Source organism: Athene noctua, chromosome 5 (genome assembly GCF_965140245.1).
Source record: "Athene noctua chromosome 5, bAthNoc1.hap1.1, whole genome shotgun sequence".
NCBI lineage: Eukaryota > Metazoa > Chordata > Aves > Strigiformes > Strigidae > Athene > Athene noctua.
In genome coordinates this window covers 37,154,885-37,173,662 of record NC_134041.1, presented here as the reverse complement: position 1 = coordinate 37,173,662, position 18,778 = coordinate 37,154,885, and the positions used below count along the sequence as shown (strand labels likewise).

Genomic DNA, 18,778 nt, shown 5'->3' with positions numbered 1-18,778 from the left:
AAGTTGGACAAAAATACCATCATGTCTGCTGGACATATGGCTTGGAAAGCCAGTTAATCTTGGTTCTATTTCTAGATCTGTACAGCCATTGCATTCTGTTGCGTTCTGTTTCTTCCTAAGCAACATTTCCAGGAAAATACTGTTAACATTCATGTAGGCCCTCATTACCCTAATCTTTGTACAGAAAAGCAGCCAGAACAACAGGGTCCTAAGCACAGTTGATATGCCATGGCTAATAATCTGAAACTACTGGCTAATCAACCTCAAATTGAAATATACTTAGAAGATAAATAATCACAGTGTTGCTAATTTTAATTCAATAATTAAATATCTTCTTTATTGCAACTGGCCTGCATACCTTTCACTGCCTCCCAAATACATTAAAACTCCTGTTTCATTAATAAAATGTCAGAGAAGAGAAAGTAAGGCTTCTGGCCCTGGCAAACTGACCATACATGAACCAGCAGTATGGTTACACTTGCGTGGCACTTCACTCACACTAACAAGTCACCATTTCTGATACTGCTGCTTCTGCTAGCTCAGGCACCGTGATGACACTGTTAATACAGATACCAAGGATACAGAACAGGCTTTTGCTCAACCATGTTAGTATAAAGACAGAGCAACTCAGCATAGCTAAATGTTTATGAGGATATGCCATGTATTGCTTCTCTTGGTTGTTTGTAAGATATGTCCCTCTGCTGCAGTTCTTTTTCCAGCCTCTGTTGGATGCTTAAAGTCTCACCCTTTCCCAGTCTGTGTCAGTATTATGAATAAAATGTATGGTGTATATGATAATTGTATGACATTATAAATAATATTTTATGTCCTACAGGTGCTTATATCCCACTTGAAATTTTCCATAAACACTTGTGTCTTTTTCAGACCTATTCTACAAATGTACTAGGAGGGATAATGAAATAGATGTAGATTCACGGAAATTTTATAATAATGAATTCTCAATACATGAATTTTACAATAGTAAAATTCAAAAGAAAGCTTCATTCTATCTGAAGTTTCCTCAAAAAGCTCATGTTTAGACTGTTTAGAGGGATTAAGAATTTTATTCAGCCTTTTTTAATGTAGTCTGAGATTCAGAATAGATCTAGGTGCATACAAAGTCTCCAACATATGTGTTATAATGTGTATTACAAGCTAACCTACCCAGTTTTATACAAGTCCTAGAGTCACGAAAGCTTTGTTTCCAAGTTTGTTTCATGACCTTGCATAATCTGTACATCCATGTGTCCTGGTTCAGCTAGGATAAGGATAAGTTTCCCCAGCAGTGGGAAGGGATCTCCAGCCGGGTTATTCATACCATGCTGATGTCAGGTCTGGCACGGCAGCGCAGGAAACTTTCCTTTGTGGCTTTGGTCGTGGGAAGCATGCATGTCAGGCTGGATGTATCCATTGCAGTATTTCTCTGTATATCTTTTGTCTTGTTTATTGTTATTACTATTTATTGATGTTATCATTGTTATTGTTGTTGTTCAGGTTGTCATTTATTACACTGCTGTATTAAATTTTTCCTTATTTCAACCCCAGGGTTTGTGCCTCACTCAAACCCTGACTGGACGAGGGTGGGGGAGGGACAACAGCAACATGGTCTCTGATACCGGCAGGGCCTAAACCACCGCAGCCTTTTTTGGTGCACCAAGGTGGGGCTCGAGAAGGTTGAAATAAGAATCAAAAAGGGACAGATCCTGACCAGACTGTGTTGGAGCAATCTGTTGGGTGCAATTTTTCTGTTTGTATTTGTACCGTTTGATAAGAAAATGTTTGCAATGCTGGCCTACTTGCCTACTTGCATGATGGGGCTGGATTAATCCTTATATCCAGTGTATGATCCTAGTGCTGGTGTTTGTTGTCGGTGGAAAACGTGTAAAGGGTCTTATGTTGATGTACTGTTTACTGACTACTTATAATGTGTTTGCATCGCTGTGTGTGTGGGTGGGTCAGTACCTGTTTGCTCCCTGGGCTTTTTTTAGGGGTCTTAGCCCCTCTATGGGTGAGCCAGGGGAAGAGATCCTCTCGGGTTTTGAGAGTTTCAATTATCCTTGGAGCATCCAGGCCAGTGTGTTTGCAGCACAAGGCCTTCTGAATGCCAGCTAGATGTTGTTTTGGGCCAGGTGGTACTTCTTTAAGAATAGAAGTACCCGGAAACCTGTCCTGAGGTCAGATAATAGTGAGTGGCAAGGTATGTGGGAAAAGATGGGCAAATGCCTGGGTCAGTGGTCGCCTCCAATGTTTTGGAATTTCACTCCTGAACAAATGTAGAACCCTGATAAACTGACGGAGTGCTTAGAAAGGGTGTGTTACCAATCTGGCAAAACCCAGGAGACACAACTCTCTGCAGTGTGTTGGGGACCTGCCCATGCCTACCATGTCCTTATTAATACCACTCACTGCACTCAAGGGGGAGAAAGGGCTGCAGGACCTGAGAGTGAAGTTACTAGTACAGCAGCTAGGCCGGGGGGACAGGCAGAGTCAGTATTAGTTGCCTCCACCAGCACAGCAGCTGAGCCAGAGAGACAGCCAGTGCCAGTTATCAGTCGCCCCGATACAGAAAACAAAATATACCAGAAAGTCAGCTCTCAAATTGGGGGATGGGGATGAGCCAGGCCCAGCACGGGAACAAGAGGAAGGACCAGTGGTGATTGTCCAATCTCTATCTCTGACTGAGTTACGAGATATGCAGAGAGATTTCGGCCGCCTGGGAGGCGAGCAGATTTGCACCTGGCTGCTCCGATGCTGGGACAATGGAGACAGTGCTTTTGAAATGGAGGGGAGAGAGGCCAAGCAGCGGGGATCTTTGGCCAAGGATGCTGGCATTGATAGGGAAATAGGGAAACAGGCTCAAACCCTCAGCCTTTGGAAGTGACTCCTGCTCAGTGTAAGGGAGAGGCACCCCTACAGGGATGATATCCTATGTCAGCTAGGCAGATGGACCAATATTGAGAAGGACATTCAGAATCTCAGGGAACTGGCTGTGTTTGATATGATTTATGGTGATCTGAATGATGAGCAGTCACCCATGGACCCAGATCAGGCCCCTTGCACACACCTGATGTGGCAAAAGATCCTGAAAAGTGCACCAAAAGAATACTCGAAAGCATTGGCAATAGTGTCACGGTGAACAGACACCCACACTCTAGCAGTGGATGGAGTGGTTGGCAAGCCAGGGCAATATGAGGGAAATCTCCCTTCATCTCAACATTCCTGGGTTTCAGCTGTAAAGGAACTGTCTCAGAGGGTCCAGAAAGTGGAAGAGGAGTGTCCTACATTCCACCTGCACGGGTTGATGTCTCAGCCATTGGAAGTAAACGTTTCCCCACCCAAGAGAAAGGCAGCAGAAGGCACAAACCACGAGGCACCCTGTGGTTTTTCCTCCGCGACCATGGAGAAAACATGAGGAAGCAGGATGGACAGCCCACTGCTGCCCTAGCTGCATGAGTAGAGCAGCTGAAAGGGAAGACCATCACAAAAGGGGATTCCTCCAAGAGCAGCGCAGCTCCAGTGTCCAGTCAGAAATCCCCCAGACAGAATAGAAAGGTGAACTGTTCATAGACCGGTGGGCCCATGAGACCTTGGGCCACCAAGGTAGAGATGCAACGTACAGGTGAGCTCGAGATCGAGGGGTGGACCTCACCATTGACACCATTGCAGAGATCATCCACGGATGTGAGACGTGTGCTACAATCAAACATGCCAAGCGGGTGAAGCCCCAGTGAAATGGAGAGCGATGGTTGAAATATAGATATGGAGAGGCCTGGCAGATCGACTACATCACACTGCCACAGACCCGCCACAGGAAGCGCCACGTGCTCACAATGGAGGAAGTAACCACTGGATGGCTGGAAGCTTACCCAGCACCCCACGCCACCACCCGAAACGCCATCCTGGACCTTGAAACCCAAGTCCTGTGGCAACACGGCACCCCAGAGAGAATTGAGTCAGACAACGGGACCCACTTCCGAAACAACCTCATAAATGCCTGGGCAGAAGAACACGGCATCAAGTGGGTCTACCATATCCCCTACCACGCACCAGCCTCTGGGAAGATCGAGTGCTACAATGGACTGTTAAAAACCACATTGAAAGCATTGGGAGGTGGGACCTTCAAAGACTGGGACATGCATCTAGCAAAGGCCACCTGGCTAGTCAACACAAGAAGATCTGCCAGTCGACCTGGCCCGGCTCAGTCAAAACCTCCACGTGCTGTAGATGGGGATAAAGTCCCTGTGGTGCACATGAGGAATGTATTGGGAAAAATGGTCTGGTTTAGTCCTGCACCAGGCAAAGGTAAAGACAAACCCATCCACGGGATTGCTTTTGCCCAAGGACCTGGGTGCACCTGGTGGGTGATGCAGGACAATGGAGAGGTCCGATGCGTACCACAGGGGGACTTGATTCTGGGTGAGAACATGCCGTGAGCTATGCTGTGCCTGTGTAAATTATTACTTTGTTATTGTTAACTGCTAAATGGCAGCTGGACATGACGCAGATGGTATAGAATAAAGGGGTGGATTATGTCCTGGTTCAACCAGGATAGGCTTAGGTTTCCCCAGCAGAGAGAGAAGGGGAAGGGATCTCCAGCCGGGTTATTCATACTAAGCTGGTGTCAGGTCCAGGGGCGGAACCTTTTTCCTTGCTCTTTGGTGGGCTTGATGGCGGGAACCTGTTCCGTGACCAATTGCAGTATTTTTCTGTATATCATTTATCTTGTTCACTATTATTGCTGTTTATTGTTGTTATCATTGCCACTGTTGTTGTTCAGATTGTTCTATCACTCTGTTGTATTAAATTTCTTCTTATTTTAGCCCGGGTTTGTGCCTCACTTCCAGCCTGACCGACTGCAGGTGGGGGAGGGGCAACAGCAACGTGCTCTCCGGTCCCGGCAGGGCTTAAACCACAACAGACTCCAAAAATGCTACCATCTGACCTAGCAGGATGTAAATCCATATTGTTAGTGTCACTGACACACAAAGAATACTACTAGCCAGTGCACATCTAAATAATCAAACTCCAGAAATACAAAAAAGCTACAAAATCTTTTTTCTGCTTACTTGGACTGTAAGAAACGCTTCCCAAGTATCCTAGTTATTCTCTATTTCAATGTAGTAGAAGCAAGAGTAGGTTTTATCGAGGTTTTCCTCTCTGCTTTTTGTGACAAATTATCATATGTAGAGGGAATGAATTATTTGCTATGAACTTAGAGCCTGCACAAACTGCCATTTTACAAGCTAATTCACCAGTTCCTCACAGTAGATGGACAGTCAATACAAATGTTTCTGTTCAGAAGTGTTTGTACTCCGCCTGTTTATCTGTTGTGTAATTTGCAGCATAGGCCTAGTAAGTGCATTTCTTCATGCTATTACTATATACTACCTGGTGAGCTGCTTCTGAGGAAAAAGCTAAATAAGATTAAGTCACAAAGAACTATAAGTTTTGTGCAAATACCTTTTCATGAATATAGGTACAGCTAAATATGTGAACAGTAAAACTCTGAATGAATGTTCATAAGTGTGTTTGGAAGTGTATTATAACCTATGGGTAAAAGGCAAACACAAAGCCACAAGACAAGATACAGAAATCATTCACTTTCAGATTTTATTAGAGGAGGAATTTTTTGGTACATGTTTTACAGAGGTTAAATGTCTATCAGACATAGACAAAAGGAAAGCCATCTTTCTTCTGCTGTAGTAAACCCTTTGATGTTCATGATGGATAAGATGTTTCAAATCATTTCTGTCTCAGTAGCTGGGAAAATAATCTGACTATGAGTAGTCATAAAAAGAAATACATCTGAGTACATTCTAGGTATGTAACATACATTTTATTAAAATTTGTTCATAGATTACATATGCATAATGTAAGAAGATAGTGAAGCTGATACTAGGGAATCCTTGTTCTGGAAGTAGAATTTCAAGTGCTAAGAAGCTGATAGGATGAAAAAGAGATAGAATGGCAAAAAAATATTACTAAGATGTTTCAAAAGAATAGTATATTATGATAAAGAGAAATGCTAATGAAGGAGCTTATTCATTATAAGGTGAAAAAAACAGTATAAATATAAGCAATAATAAGGTAAATAATGTATGTGTTCAGCAAACATTTCTGTTTTGACTTTGGGAAAATGCCAGACAATTATGAGCATATGGTTAATGAAGAAACACTTTCCATTTCAGTAATGGGAAAAAAAGTTTAAAAGGAGAATTTTTTTCTTTTTAATCATCATGTCTGGATACTTGACAATTTTAAGTGGCATTGATAAGATATATTCTATAGTATCAGGCCCTGCTTCTTCTTCCTGTCAATGGAATACTTTGCTCATATTGCAGTGTTTGTCCTTATTATCATGTTTCTATGTAAAATTAGATATTTTCAGAAGGCTGCTCAGTCAAGACATAACTTTCTTCTTCACCTTGAATAGTAAAAATCAACTGTAACAAACATTTAGTAAAGGTTGTAGCAGATTCTCTATCACTGAACTGATTTTAATAAACATTGAAAGGTCTATGACCTGTGCTGGTAAGGAGAATTTTTCACCTGACAGTCTGTGAATAACACAGGTTTGCTTATTACCTGATTCTGGTTCTGTCTACATCTGTGTGAATCTTCAGTTTAGAAGCAATTTTTTCATTTATTTTTCTCCTAGCAAATATTTTCCATACATATGTGTTACTGTTGTAGAACTGCTAGTAGGTAGCTGTGAGGTACTAGGGTATTGCTACTATGAGATCCTCTTTTATAAAATCTGTAAGAACATGGTGTAGTTGGGGCCAAATGGCGTGTGCATGATCCACTATGAGCCTGTCTTCTATAGAGGAATTAGCCAGTGTACACTGTCCCCCAACTGCTATAGCTATGCGTAGCTTCTGCATTGAATGGGACAGAGGAAACATGGTTGATAGGGTTATGACCCTGATCAGAGCCAGGCTGTTGAGCTTGTCTTTGGTTTGTGTCTGTAGAGCTGGCAGCCTACAGGAGCCCGTCACAGATCAATGCATGATGCAAATCATGGGCATTATAATGATTCATTGACCTTTTTCTTCTGAAGTTTAATATGGTAGTAATTTTGTTTTATCTCATCTTGGTCTTTATTCAAGCTATGGCCTCAGGCATTAAGAAATCCTCAAGTTTTTAAAAGGAGCTAAACTGAGAAAAACACCATATATTCTCCCATTGAGCTGTTCTGCCAACAGATTAACTTGCAGCTGCATGGGAAATATTGGCTTCAGAATTCCACTGTCATTCCAGCCCATTTGAAACAGTTACCTTCTCACCATCCAAGAATGGAGCTGTCTCATTTAGAAAACATTAAGAGAAAGGAACACAGAAGAGTTCTTTAGTATTAAAAATTATGTGAAGTCCGTTTTCCAAGAGTGCTTTCCAAGCAATGCCACAATACTATTCATTAATATTTATGCTTACCAGTACTAATACTGTTTTATAAACCACATAAGTTACTTACAATAAGGCCTAATATTGCTTATTTTCCCTGGGCCCTTTTGTGTGTATGGTTGACCTTAGGAGAGACTGCTGTGGTTAAGAAAAATCTATCAGGCTCACTGTAAATCTCTTTGTAGGTTCTGATGTAATAATCTGGAGTAGCAGATTTTATATTCCCATTTCAAATCTTCTACAGACTACACTTTTAGAGTACAATCGCTTTTTAAAATTATTATTATTCCTTTCAACTAGATATTTTATATAGAGCTTTCCTATATCTCCCCATACCATACGATTTAAAATGTATTGAAATGAATGCAGTGGTAGAGAAAAATGTATAATTCATATACACATTTGGAAAAAACCTATGGCTTGAAATTCAAAAGACACACTGACAGCCCTTGTTGGCCTGCTGCCCTAGAATTATTTCCAGATTCACTCGCAATCTGAGCTTCTTTCAAGATGAAAAATTCTCCACAACTTGTACAGTACTCTACTGATGGGTGTTTCATGTCAGAACATTATTATTTGATTAAACATCACTCTGAACATCATAGTATAGTGACACAAAAAAAAAAAAATTACAAAATAAAAGAAATGGTGTTGAAATAAAAAGCTGTATTTTAAACTGTGTTTGTTTTTACCCCACACTGACTCCCTGACTGTTCATTCTTCAATCTAACTTTCTCTAAGTAGAACAAATGGCAGGAGACCCCATTCAGCAGACAGAGGTTGTGGCATGCATGCAGTACAGCTTGTCAGAATTGGCACTACTGTGCTTGAGGGGTCTTGTGTATGTGTTAGCCAACCAGCCAGGAAACAAATTTTTGGTAGGACATACAAATCCGCAGTTCTGATATGTAGGAAGATAGAATGCTGCCCATGGCCTCTGGCACTACTTATCATAATAATGCAGTTCCATTATAGGCTTCATCCTAGGAGCCAGACTGACTTATTTCTTCTCTCTTGTACAAGCCCAGGAACACAAAGGCATCATCCTTCTCAACAACAGGCGTTGCCCTGAGCATTAAAGACATCTATCTTGTGGTTAACATATTGTTCGGGCTGGAAATAGATGGGCAGCACAGGGAATGCCACCTGCTATTAAATCTTAGGTTCTTGATAACACCATGACAGCTGTTAGTCTTGGCTCTTACACAGCAGAAGAGGAAGAGGAGGAAAGAATAAGCTGCTAATACCTCTAGTGTTTGTATTCAGTGCATAATTGGTTTTCTTGACTAGTAGCCAGCACTGATGCTACGATATTCTGTGGGAGGTGCTCTTCTGATGAATGGTACTCCAGAGACTTTGGAGGGCAGTATTTTCTCTACTAAGAAGATCATTAACTCTGTCAGGCCTGCTAGTCTGCCTTTGGCAGTGGACAGGAACATGTTTTTTAAAGGAGAATAATGCACATTTGGCATGACAAAAATCGTTTGGGAGCTGGAGAATTTGTGTTAGAGAGTGACTGCAATACAAACAGGTAAATAAGGATTGAGCTTTACTGTGTGATAAGAGAGGGGGGAAGGAAAAGGAGAGAATATATCCCTGGTTGCAAGATGAAGTCCAGAGAAGAAAGGGAACTTATATGTATAGGCATGTAAATACATAAATAAGTAGCTCACATAAAAAGAAGGTAAGGATATGATTTTACTTATAGTGAAATTCCTGGAATGATAAATTAGCTGTAATTTTAGGATAGCAGTTAACTAGTGATTCCCACATACTCAGAAAGTATTTGTGAGTCTCCTCACTCTGTGACAGAAATGATGTAGTGTGAACCCCCCATCCTGAACTCCAGGCCAAGTTTCTCTGATTTTACACTTTTTCCTCATAAACTCAGTTACTCTGAAATCTGAAATCTTTCCTCAGATTTCCCGTTGGAGAAGCTGCTAGTCATTTCTTGATTGTCCACATCTAGGTATTACTGCTTCTGTGGTCAAGCAGTTCACTCTTGGTGTCCCATGTCTCCCTCATATCTTCAGAGATGAAACTTCTTGTCTCTCCCAGAGGATTTAGGTCTTCATATTCCTCTCCATATTCCAAAACTCTTCATTTAAGAAAGACTTCAAGAAAATATGAAAGTTGTTTTTTAAGTTCTCTAAAATCTTCAGCTCAGTCTGTGGCAGAGTTATAAAACTGTCATCTTTTTTTTTAAAAAAAATCCAGCTCTCATATTCTACTCCTTCAGTTTCCTCAGCAGTGAATTTCAAATGATGACTACTTGCTGCACTAATAATTGTTTCCATTGTCATGCTCTGAATCAAAAAAATGCCAAAACTTTTACAAAAGCATTAGCCTACTTCCTGTCTCTGAACTAGCATAAGATACATCAAAACAATCTTTCCATAGCAAAAACTGTGGGGGGAACTCAAGTTTGCTTAACTAAGCTAAACAGATTTCTTATAGTGCTAGAATAACCCAGTCCCTGGGTTAAGTAAATAAAGGACTTGTAGTAGAACAGGAGTACATCAGCTTGGAAATACTTCTGAACTTGGTATGGATGAGGCCATCATTTATAGTTTTATTCTTCTGAGAAATCATTTGCCACTTTTGGAGAAGAGCCATAAGATTCAGACAAGAGATGTAATTAGTTACACAGAAAAAAAATTTTAATCTGCCTGACGTGCATTAAAAGCTCCAAAAATTGGAAACTGGAATTGACAATGTTCAAATTGAAAATAAAATGTACTCTCTGTATTTAAATACTACAACAGAATGTTGAGAAATTCTGAGAAATCTTCAGCATCAGCTTTTAAGTCAGGATGAGATGTTTTTCTGGGAGATGGTTTCTTCTTCAGTCACAGAATTTCTGACATAGGCAACAAGAGCGATTTGGTGATATTCCTTTAACTGTGTTAAAAAATGAGCAGGTGAGGGGATTATGGCGGTCTTCTCCATCCTTAAAAACTGACAGCAAAAATTGATTGAAGGGTAGCAGCAAACTAGCTTTTATAAGGATTGCAGTTTTTCTGTTATTCTTGTGCTTGAACCTCAGCTTTGATACAGGCAATTAGTCAGATAGCAAGTTTAGAAGAAAAGGTTTCGTCAAGGTATGAAAATATTATTTTGCATTATAAAGCTTGTATTCTTTTCTTGCTGTTAAAGCAATTCTGCCTTGATGATCTGTTCAGTAACTACAATTGACCTATATTTTCTGATGTTTTCAAATGAAAAAACCCACTCAGATATGCCCAGAAAGCACAGAATTTAGATTAAAACCCCATGTTTTTCTTATTTCTTTTTTTTTTTTTTTTCCCTATCACTTCAAAAGTACATTTACAGTGCAGGATGATTCACTGGTTTTAGTGCCTGCATTAATGTTGTCAATATGCCCAATGAATTATTTTTTTTTTTTTATTTTAGAGACAAAGAAATGTTTGTGTGTAATTTTTCTCTTTTTTTTTTTTTTTCCCCTAACATGAAATAGTTCAATAAAACTAAAAAAATAGGTGATTGGTTTTATAGCTTCTTAAAAGGAAAGTAACTTTGTGAGAGAAAACTTTACAAGCTGACAACTAAGTTAAAAAACACACATCTGTTGAATAGTCCTTTCCAAATACTAATTTAGGCACCCTGGTGATGTGCAGAGTCTTTAAGAAACAGGGAGGGTCTGTCGAGTCTCATGCTCTTGACTGGTAAATTGCATTAAAGTTCAGGTAAGTTATATAAAGCTCTTTCTACTATAATTCTTCCAAAGTGACATCTGCAAGAATGTGTCCGAGGAAAAGCAGTTCATAGGAACTACACCAAATTGTCATCTATTATATGGATAAATTTAAGCTGGACTGGGAATAAGAAAGTTTGGATCTGCAAGAGAAATAGGATGCTGGAAAGTAGAAGGACTATACAAGAATGTATTTATTTGGGTTCTGCTAATAGTTGTGGACTTAGAAGTAATAAAAAGTATTAGTGTTGATGATGTATTACATAGCTCATCCTAGTCGTTCAGCTGCAGGCAAGTGATTTGTTTCAGATATCCCTCACAAGTTATTTGCTTAGTGCATCCTTGATTTTTGCCTTCTGTGTTAATTTTGTAAATGAATGTTGTACTGTATTAGCTGGGACCTTCAGTAGGATCTTTCAAGCTCTCCGATATTTTTGCTTTTCTACAGTCTTATGTAAGGGAAATCTTAATTGACATAGCTATATGAATGACTCAACATAGGGGTAGCTAAACCACAGTCTACAAGTTGACTTGGACTTCATTCTCAGAGTACTTGAGTCTGTAACCAAAACAGCTATTGGTGTGCCTTGCAAAAGCAAAGTTACTGAAAATGCAGTGTATCTTGGCCAGATTTTGAGGACAGTGTGTCCTTTCACTAACAATTCTATCTGGTATCTTAACTGGAAGTAAATGAATAAAACATGTGTTTATTGCTGTGTAACAGACTTATTTGTTTTCCCATCTATCATTGATTTATTTTGGAGAGGAGAAGGGAACAAGTCTTTGAATCCATTTATATACCTCCTACAACTGAAAAGTCATCTGTTTTTAGGAATCTACTGTTTTCATATTTCCTCAAAATGGAGGCCAAAAGTAAAGAGGACTGGAAATATCACAATAAGTTCAAATGTGGCGTGATAGTGTTTCTCTAAATTGTTCAAATCAGCCAGATACATACTGAAGTGACTTATCAGAAAATAAATAACAAAAGCCTGTTTCTTGAAATGGTGTTAAAATTTGCCTTGTGCTAATGAAAACACTTGTTGCATTTGGTCCAAATTTGGTTTAGTTTCAGTTTCTAGCAAATCTGGTTGTTCTAGGGCTGTATTCAGATCAGAAGCTAAACAAAAACAAGAGGAACAGCAACATTCTAAGTGGCTTTTTTATTTTTTCTTTTTTTTCCCGAACAATGATTTTGTTATGGAGTACTGCGTCCACTTCTAATAAATAACACTCATTGCTTGTCCTATGCCTATAACACATGACAGAGTATCACTGTCAAGGCTTGTTGTAATACCCAGCTAGTCGCCCCCAGCTAGTGAACAGAGCAGAGTAGTTTGCAAATTAAGAACATTTTTCTGAATGACATATTTCTGAATGAGAATTGCTTTGTTTTGCAGAGAGTTTGGCCGCTGGAAAGTAAACAATCTTGCTGTTGAAAGAAGAAATTTCCTTGGCTCCCCACTGCCACTTGCCCCTGAATTCTTTCGTAACATAAGGCTACTTGGACGCCGCCCGACCCTTCAACAGATCACAGAAAACCTTATCAAGAAATATGGGACACATTTCCTACTATCAGCTACCTTGGGAGGTAGGGTTAATGCTTGGAAATATTGTGCATGAGTTTGGTGTGACTGTACTGAAAGTGTTGGTCACAACCAATTTCTCTGTAAAACTCTGGTGCTCCTTCTTAGAGCAGCTGAGCGGAGCAAGTCTTCCTGAGCTGGACTTTAAAGCATGGGAGCAGGTTTTGTCTACAAGCCTCCTGGCTCCTTCTGCTGATGTTAAACTTTACTTCATTGATGCTGGGTAATCATTTTTACTGACAAAAAGATAAGAAATCCTATTGCTAAGATTTTACCTGAGTTCCTTGTGTGCATGCTCCTGATCTTTTGGGGATGTTTCTTTGCACTAGGAGGTCATTAAGGAGAGTGACAATTTTTCCTGTAAAAGGCCCTTATAACAATATATGTAATAACATATTACACCAGTATCTGGGTACATTATAGTACTGCAGAGATGAAGCAAGAAAACCAGTATCAATTATTTCCAACAAATCTTTTCAGCTAGGAGATTTTTAAACTACTTTGGCTGCTGGGAAGTCCCTATATTGTCACTCTACCCTTTCTAGAACTAGACTCCACTTAAACAGTGGGACTAAATTTCAAAATGTGATGATGGGGCTTAACCATGTGATTCCTATTAACTTAATGGAATCTGCATCTCTAAATCCCCATGGACTAATTTGGAAAGGGTAGCCTGATGTATAATTGGGATCCAGTCACCAAATGGATTGAAGAAATCCAGTGAAGAGGCCTGATGTTCAAGAGATAAAATTGTTTTGAATAGAAGATAATTAGTACCTGCGATTACCCATCTAGGCATTACAAAATGAACTGACATTTTAGAAATGCAGTTTTATCCCTTGGTGGGTGATTATATTAAAGATAATTCTGGTGATTGAGTATCCTTCCAGCAGGATAGTCTTGTCAAAATCCTTTATTCACCTGAGGAATGGTTCTCTTTAATACATTTCATAACTGAATTCTAACAATATATTAAGGAAATGACGGCCTTCCTATTCTCTTTTGGCTGATGTCTGAGATCTATAACAACTGAAATGGCTCACAGTAGCTCCCTTTTGGAAAAGACCATTCTAGAAACAAGGTGAATTTCTGTCTTTCTGTACTTATTTAAAATTATTAATAACTAGTTCTTATCACTATTTGGGAGCTTGTTCCTCTACAGAAAATCCATCAACATTAGAACTTTAAGAACAAATTACATGTGTTGACCAGCAATTTGGAATAAAATTCTCATAATTTCTTTTAACTACTCAGTATAGTTCTTCCATGCCAAAAATACACTTTTTTATACATCATCATATATTTTCTTGTGTATACAGCACATAGCACATCCCAACAGAAAAACTATCTGCCAAAGAGAAAGAAAATATTTCTTAAAATATAAAGCGTAAGAATTAAATATTTGGCTGCAGCATGTATCCTAATGCAAGGGTGGTAAAATTACTTTTTAGTATCACTAGCTATTTACTAATTATTAACTAACAAAACTTTCAGTGCTAACAGACATATGATGAAATTCATTTTCAAGTCGAAATTGGACCTACAACTCAGAGGAAAACAGTCTAACACAAGAACAGCTGCTCTTTAGAAGTATAAAGCACCAGTATCAAACTGATCACAAAAGAGCTACAGACTTGGCACCTTTTAGGAAGTATGTACCTAAGCAAAAACTAAAAATTAAGGGTAGTTCTTTGGAAGATGTTTGAAAGTCGTAGTTTAAACATTCACTATTCTTCCCCACACCTCAGGATTTGCTGCAGGGAAACTGGGTAAGGTACCCTTTGGTCATCCCTCTTCAGATCACGTCACAAAGGCCCTCAAATGCAGTAGCTGCCACATGCTTGCAAGAATTTTCCACTCACAGGGAGACTATTAACTTCTGGGCTCTGTCAGTGCTTAACGAAGTCAATTAGAGTTTTTGTATTAATGTTGATGGGTTTTGATTTAGGTCCCTAGCCTCAATTTTTAGATATGATTTGAAGCACAACTCTTGCCTTCCATTATCATTGGATGGATGTTGAATACTTTCAAAAATTGGTTCAATTCCAATAATTAAAGAGAATTAGTAATTTCTAAGAATGCTTTCATGAGATCACTAATAGCCCTGTACTTTACTGTATATGTTAGTTCTCATATTTGGGCTAGATTGAATGGTGATTCCCAGAGATATTTGTCCACAGTTTATTAACATGTAATTACATTTTTTTCCTTTCAACAATGTATTCATACTTTCCTTTAATTACAAGTTGGTTTAGTCTGAAAGCTTTGTCACTTATGTAGATCCTTAAAAGCAGAAAACCAGACTGAATGTGCATACTATTTTATTTAATGAATTCCCAGTCATCTGCATTCATGGACATAAAAGAAAGCTTGGCAAATAAATGGTCCTGTGCTAAGATTTGTGTGCCTCTGCTACCATTTGGCTGTCATGAATATCCTTTTTTGACCATAAAGGGAGCGCTTGCACATGGTTGTTTGTGATACGTTCCCAAGTCTTTATTCACAAACACAGAAATATACTCCTCAAGGGCATTCTTAAATGAGAACTTAGGGAAGTTCCATTTTTCTTGCTGACACAAGATAATGTGAAAAAAATGACGGTTTTAACTGTTTCTATATCTTATGGAAATTTTATCTTCTTGTGACATAAGCGAAATGTCCATAATGAGCATCTTTAAGCTGCATGATAGAAGGACCCTATGTAATCCAGGGTTTGCTGTGCAAACACTGGATTGAGCAGTGGGTTCACGAGCAAGTTCATGTGCCTGTGCACAGAAGGAACTTCTGCTTCTGCACCAACTGTCTGAAGTGTCAAATCTGCAGAGAAAGGACAGCTGTGACTGCTCATTTTTGTTAAATTTTCTGTACAAATGGGGATGCTGGGCCATCACCAGGAGGTGAGGAGGTTCTCTCCACTCCTCTAGGTCGCATACCTTGTTTGTGTTAGCAAAATTGCAAATTTACACAGCCCAGCCAATACTGACCAGAACAGTTTTAGTGGAAAGGCAAGAGAGGACACATACAAGGGAACTCCACCCTTGAAGGTGAGAGAAGGCTCTGCTGGAGAAGTCCCTGAGCATCTAATTTAATTAGACTTGCTCTGAGCAGGGAATGGGACTGGATGACTGCCAGAAGTCCCTTCCATCTTAAATTATGTTCTGACTCTATGAAATATATTTCAAAATTCTTTATCAGCTTTCAACTAGCAGTTCCAAAAAGCAAAGATTCTCCTTTGAATGAGAGACAACACACAGGATTACTTTTTTTCCTTTTGTTCTGCATTTATACTTTTCTCTTTTACTTGCTTACAATGATTCAATGAAGGTCCAGCTTGCTGAATAATATACAAGAGCCTTTAGCTGCTCTACACTCTGATGGTTTACAAAAAATAATTTGCAGCAGTGAGCTTCAGAACTGGAAGTTATTGTGAAGCCTAGGGCACCACTGTGGAATAAGTATAAGAGGATGAAAATATAATTTGATCCCTCTTTAAAGGCATTCACTTTGATGCTCTTCCTACATATAGGTGTAAAGGCTAGTCCGCAAACCAGTAGATGTGGTGATGAGGAAATTACAGATAACTAACATACTCTGATGAAATGATAGGCCCTTGTTCCAGGCATTTGGGTTATGTGAGTCTGATTTGGTGCTTTGCAGGATGAAGGTCGTGTACTTTGCAAATGAGTCTTCCTTGCATCCAGAAACATGATAACTGTTCCAAATAAACAAGTTTGCAGGAGGTTGACAAGGCTTCTTATGAAACTGGAACCTTTTTAGGCAATTGTCTAAATGGTAGTCTTAAATGTTGGAGATGATTGATTTATTTTTGCTGTTATTGTCAGTCATAATTTCTCAAAGTGTTCGCTACCAGACCATCAATACATTCACCTCTCTGAGTCAGGAAATATCATTTGATTATGTTGAAGGCTTTGAAAATCAAAAGAAAAAAAAGGTAATTTTGTCTTTACAACAGATAATCTTAACAGGTGTCAGCAAATCAGTTTAACCCCATCCTCTTGTCATTCTCTTCTTTGCTGATTATAGTCCCGCAAGTGAGTTTGTAGTTACACCTTTACTAATCTATGCACTGAATAAAGAGGGTCAGATTTTCTGCCCCTGATTAATATTTCTTTTGAACAGTATATTACTCTGTGTACAGAAATGGGAGACATTGTCAGGTGGTGTAAAACAGTGAATGTCAATGAATTCTGACAGATTTATGATCACTTACACCAACTGCTCATATGACTTTTGCTTTCTATAACACTTCCTTCAAGGTAAGAAGATACAAACTATTGGCAAACAAGGGAGGGAGAGTCCAATCTCAAATAACTGATGTATGAAAGAAACTTGAAAATCTAGCATCAGAGTTGCAAACACACACACCCCAGAATGCAAATTTTCCAGCATTTAAGACTATGGATGTTAAAAGGAAGAAAAAAAAAATGCAAAAATATAGTCTTTTTCTTTTCTCTTTCTGTCTACTCGAAGAAAAAATTGAAATCCTGAACAAGATGGTATGTATGGAATGAGTGTGCACTGTTATTCACCTGAACGTCAGAAATGATACCACATCTGGCCTAGCATGAATTTATAGCCTTTTTGAACCTGTGCACTTCCATCAGCATTTGCTTAAGTTTGAGAAAATGACCTGATAAAACCATAATGGTACATTCTGTGATCCATACATGAGTAGATTTTCCACTCGGGCTAAGGTATTTTTTATAACAAAGGCATAACAATTTATGGGTTTTTTTACTATAATGCGTTACAGCTAATGTAGCTGAGCTATTCTATTTAACCAGAAACTTTTGAGGTGTTGATTGGACAAAGACTTTTATGCCTTGAAAGATAGATATATAGATATATATATATATATACAGATATATATATATATATATGTAAGGAGGCAGAGCTCTCAAGTAAGTAACTGTGGATGATGTTCAGATATATATGCCTTTGAGTGTTAGCCTTTTATTAGTTTCCTCATTTTCTGTCATGAAGTGACGGGAACTACTTGGATCACTGATTTTTCTCACCATTACCCGGTCTACACAGGGAATTGAGGCAGAAAATAGCACTAAGTATTTAAATCATATGAATATGTATTACTATGTATAACAAAATATATTTACTCCTTCAATAGATGTTTATATTTAGTTTCAGTTGTTGCAGCATTATTCCAATTCTACCATGTCAAAGATGGTGATTTACAATTTTTATTTAAATGATTCCTGAAGATATTAAGATGCACGCAAAATTAATTTCTAATTTCTGAATGCCATTTATAAACTATTGTTTAGGAGTCATATCTAAATGGCTACGATGGGTTATGTGTCTAGGTAAATTTCTATATACCTATTTTATTTCACGTTTTATTTTTTGAAAAACAACAGATAGAATATTTTTCTCAATTCAGGGGTTGGTTTAACTCATAAATACAAGTAATGGAAAATCTATTCATATAGACCCGGAAAGAATTAAATATGTAGACTAAGTTATAAACTTGCAAATCCCAGGGCATGCAGGGACATTAGTACATCTTGTGCTAAGGTCAGTCTGTATTGTGAATGTCAATGTCCTGCCCCTCCCCGGTGAATATCTGTCAGTGACAGCAGCCACGTGGTAAGAAAACATCAACATAGTGACCCTGCAAATTTCCTGAACCAGTCCTTGGATTATGTGGTGTTGCTTTGTGAACACAACCAAAATTTTTTATGCCATTTCTTTTAAACCTGAGAAAGTGAAGTTAACTGACTTAAATTTTGTGTAGCAGGGAGAATACTGCCTTCAGCTGTAGAAAGCACAGCTGTGCAGATCCGCTGCTGAATAATCATGTTTTCTTAGTATTCACTGTTATTAATCCTTTTCAGTTCTTAAAATTCATAACCTTGAATAGTTTTCTAAATCACACTTGTTTTTTAACTAATGCTTGTATGTCTCCTTAGCCTATTTCATGGTGGCAGACTGTAACTAGTAAAAAGCAAGATTCATCCATGTTTCAAATGTGACAGAAGAATCTCTTTTGGCATGGGTTTAATTCTCTCTAAATTAGCTTAAAACTCAAATTCTC

General features: G+C 38.7%; 1 protein-coding gene across 3 annotated transcripts in view; it reads left to right on the top strand.

Moving 5' to 3' along the window:
- The window catches only part of BRINP3 (BMP/retinoic acid inducible neural specific 3), a 241,002-nt gene that overhangs the window by 128,921 nt on the left and 93,303 nt on the right, over positions 1–18,778 (top strand). For 2 of the 3 annotated variants that reach the window (XM_074908307.1, XM_074908308.1), the window contains exon 3: positions 12,520–12,710. The exons of the other annotated variant lie outside the window; for it this stretch is intronic. In XM_074908307.1, the coding sequence (XP_074764408.1) occupies positions 12,520–12,710 (191 nt within the window). The remainder of the gene's footprint in view (positions 1–12,519; positions 12,711–18,778) is intronic. 3 annotated transcript variants of the gene reach the window in all.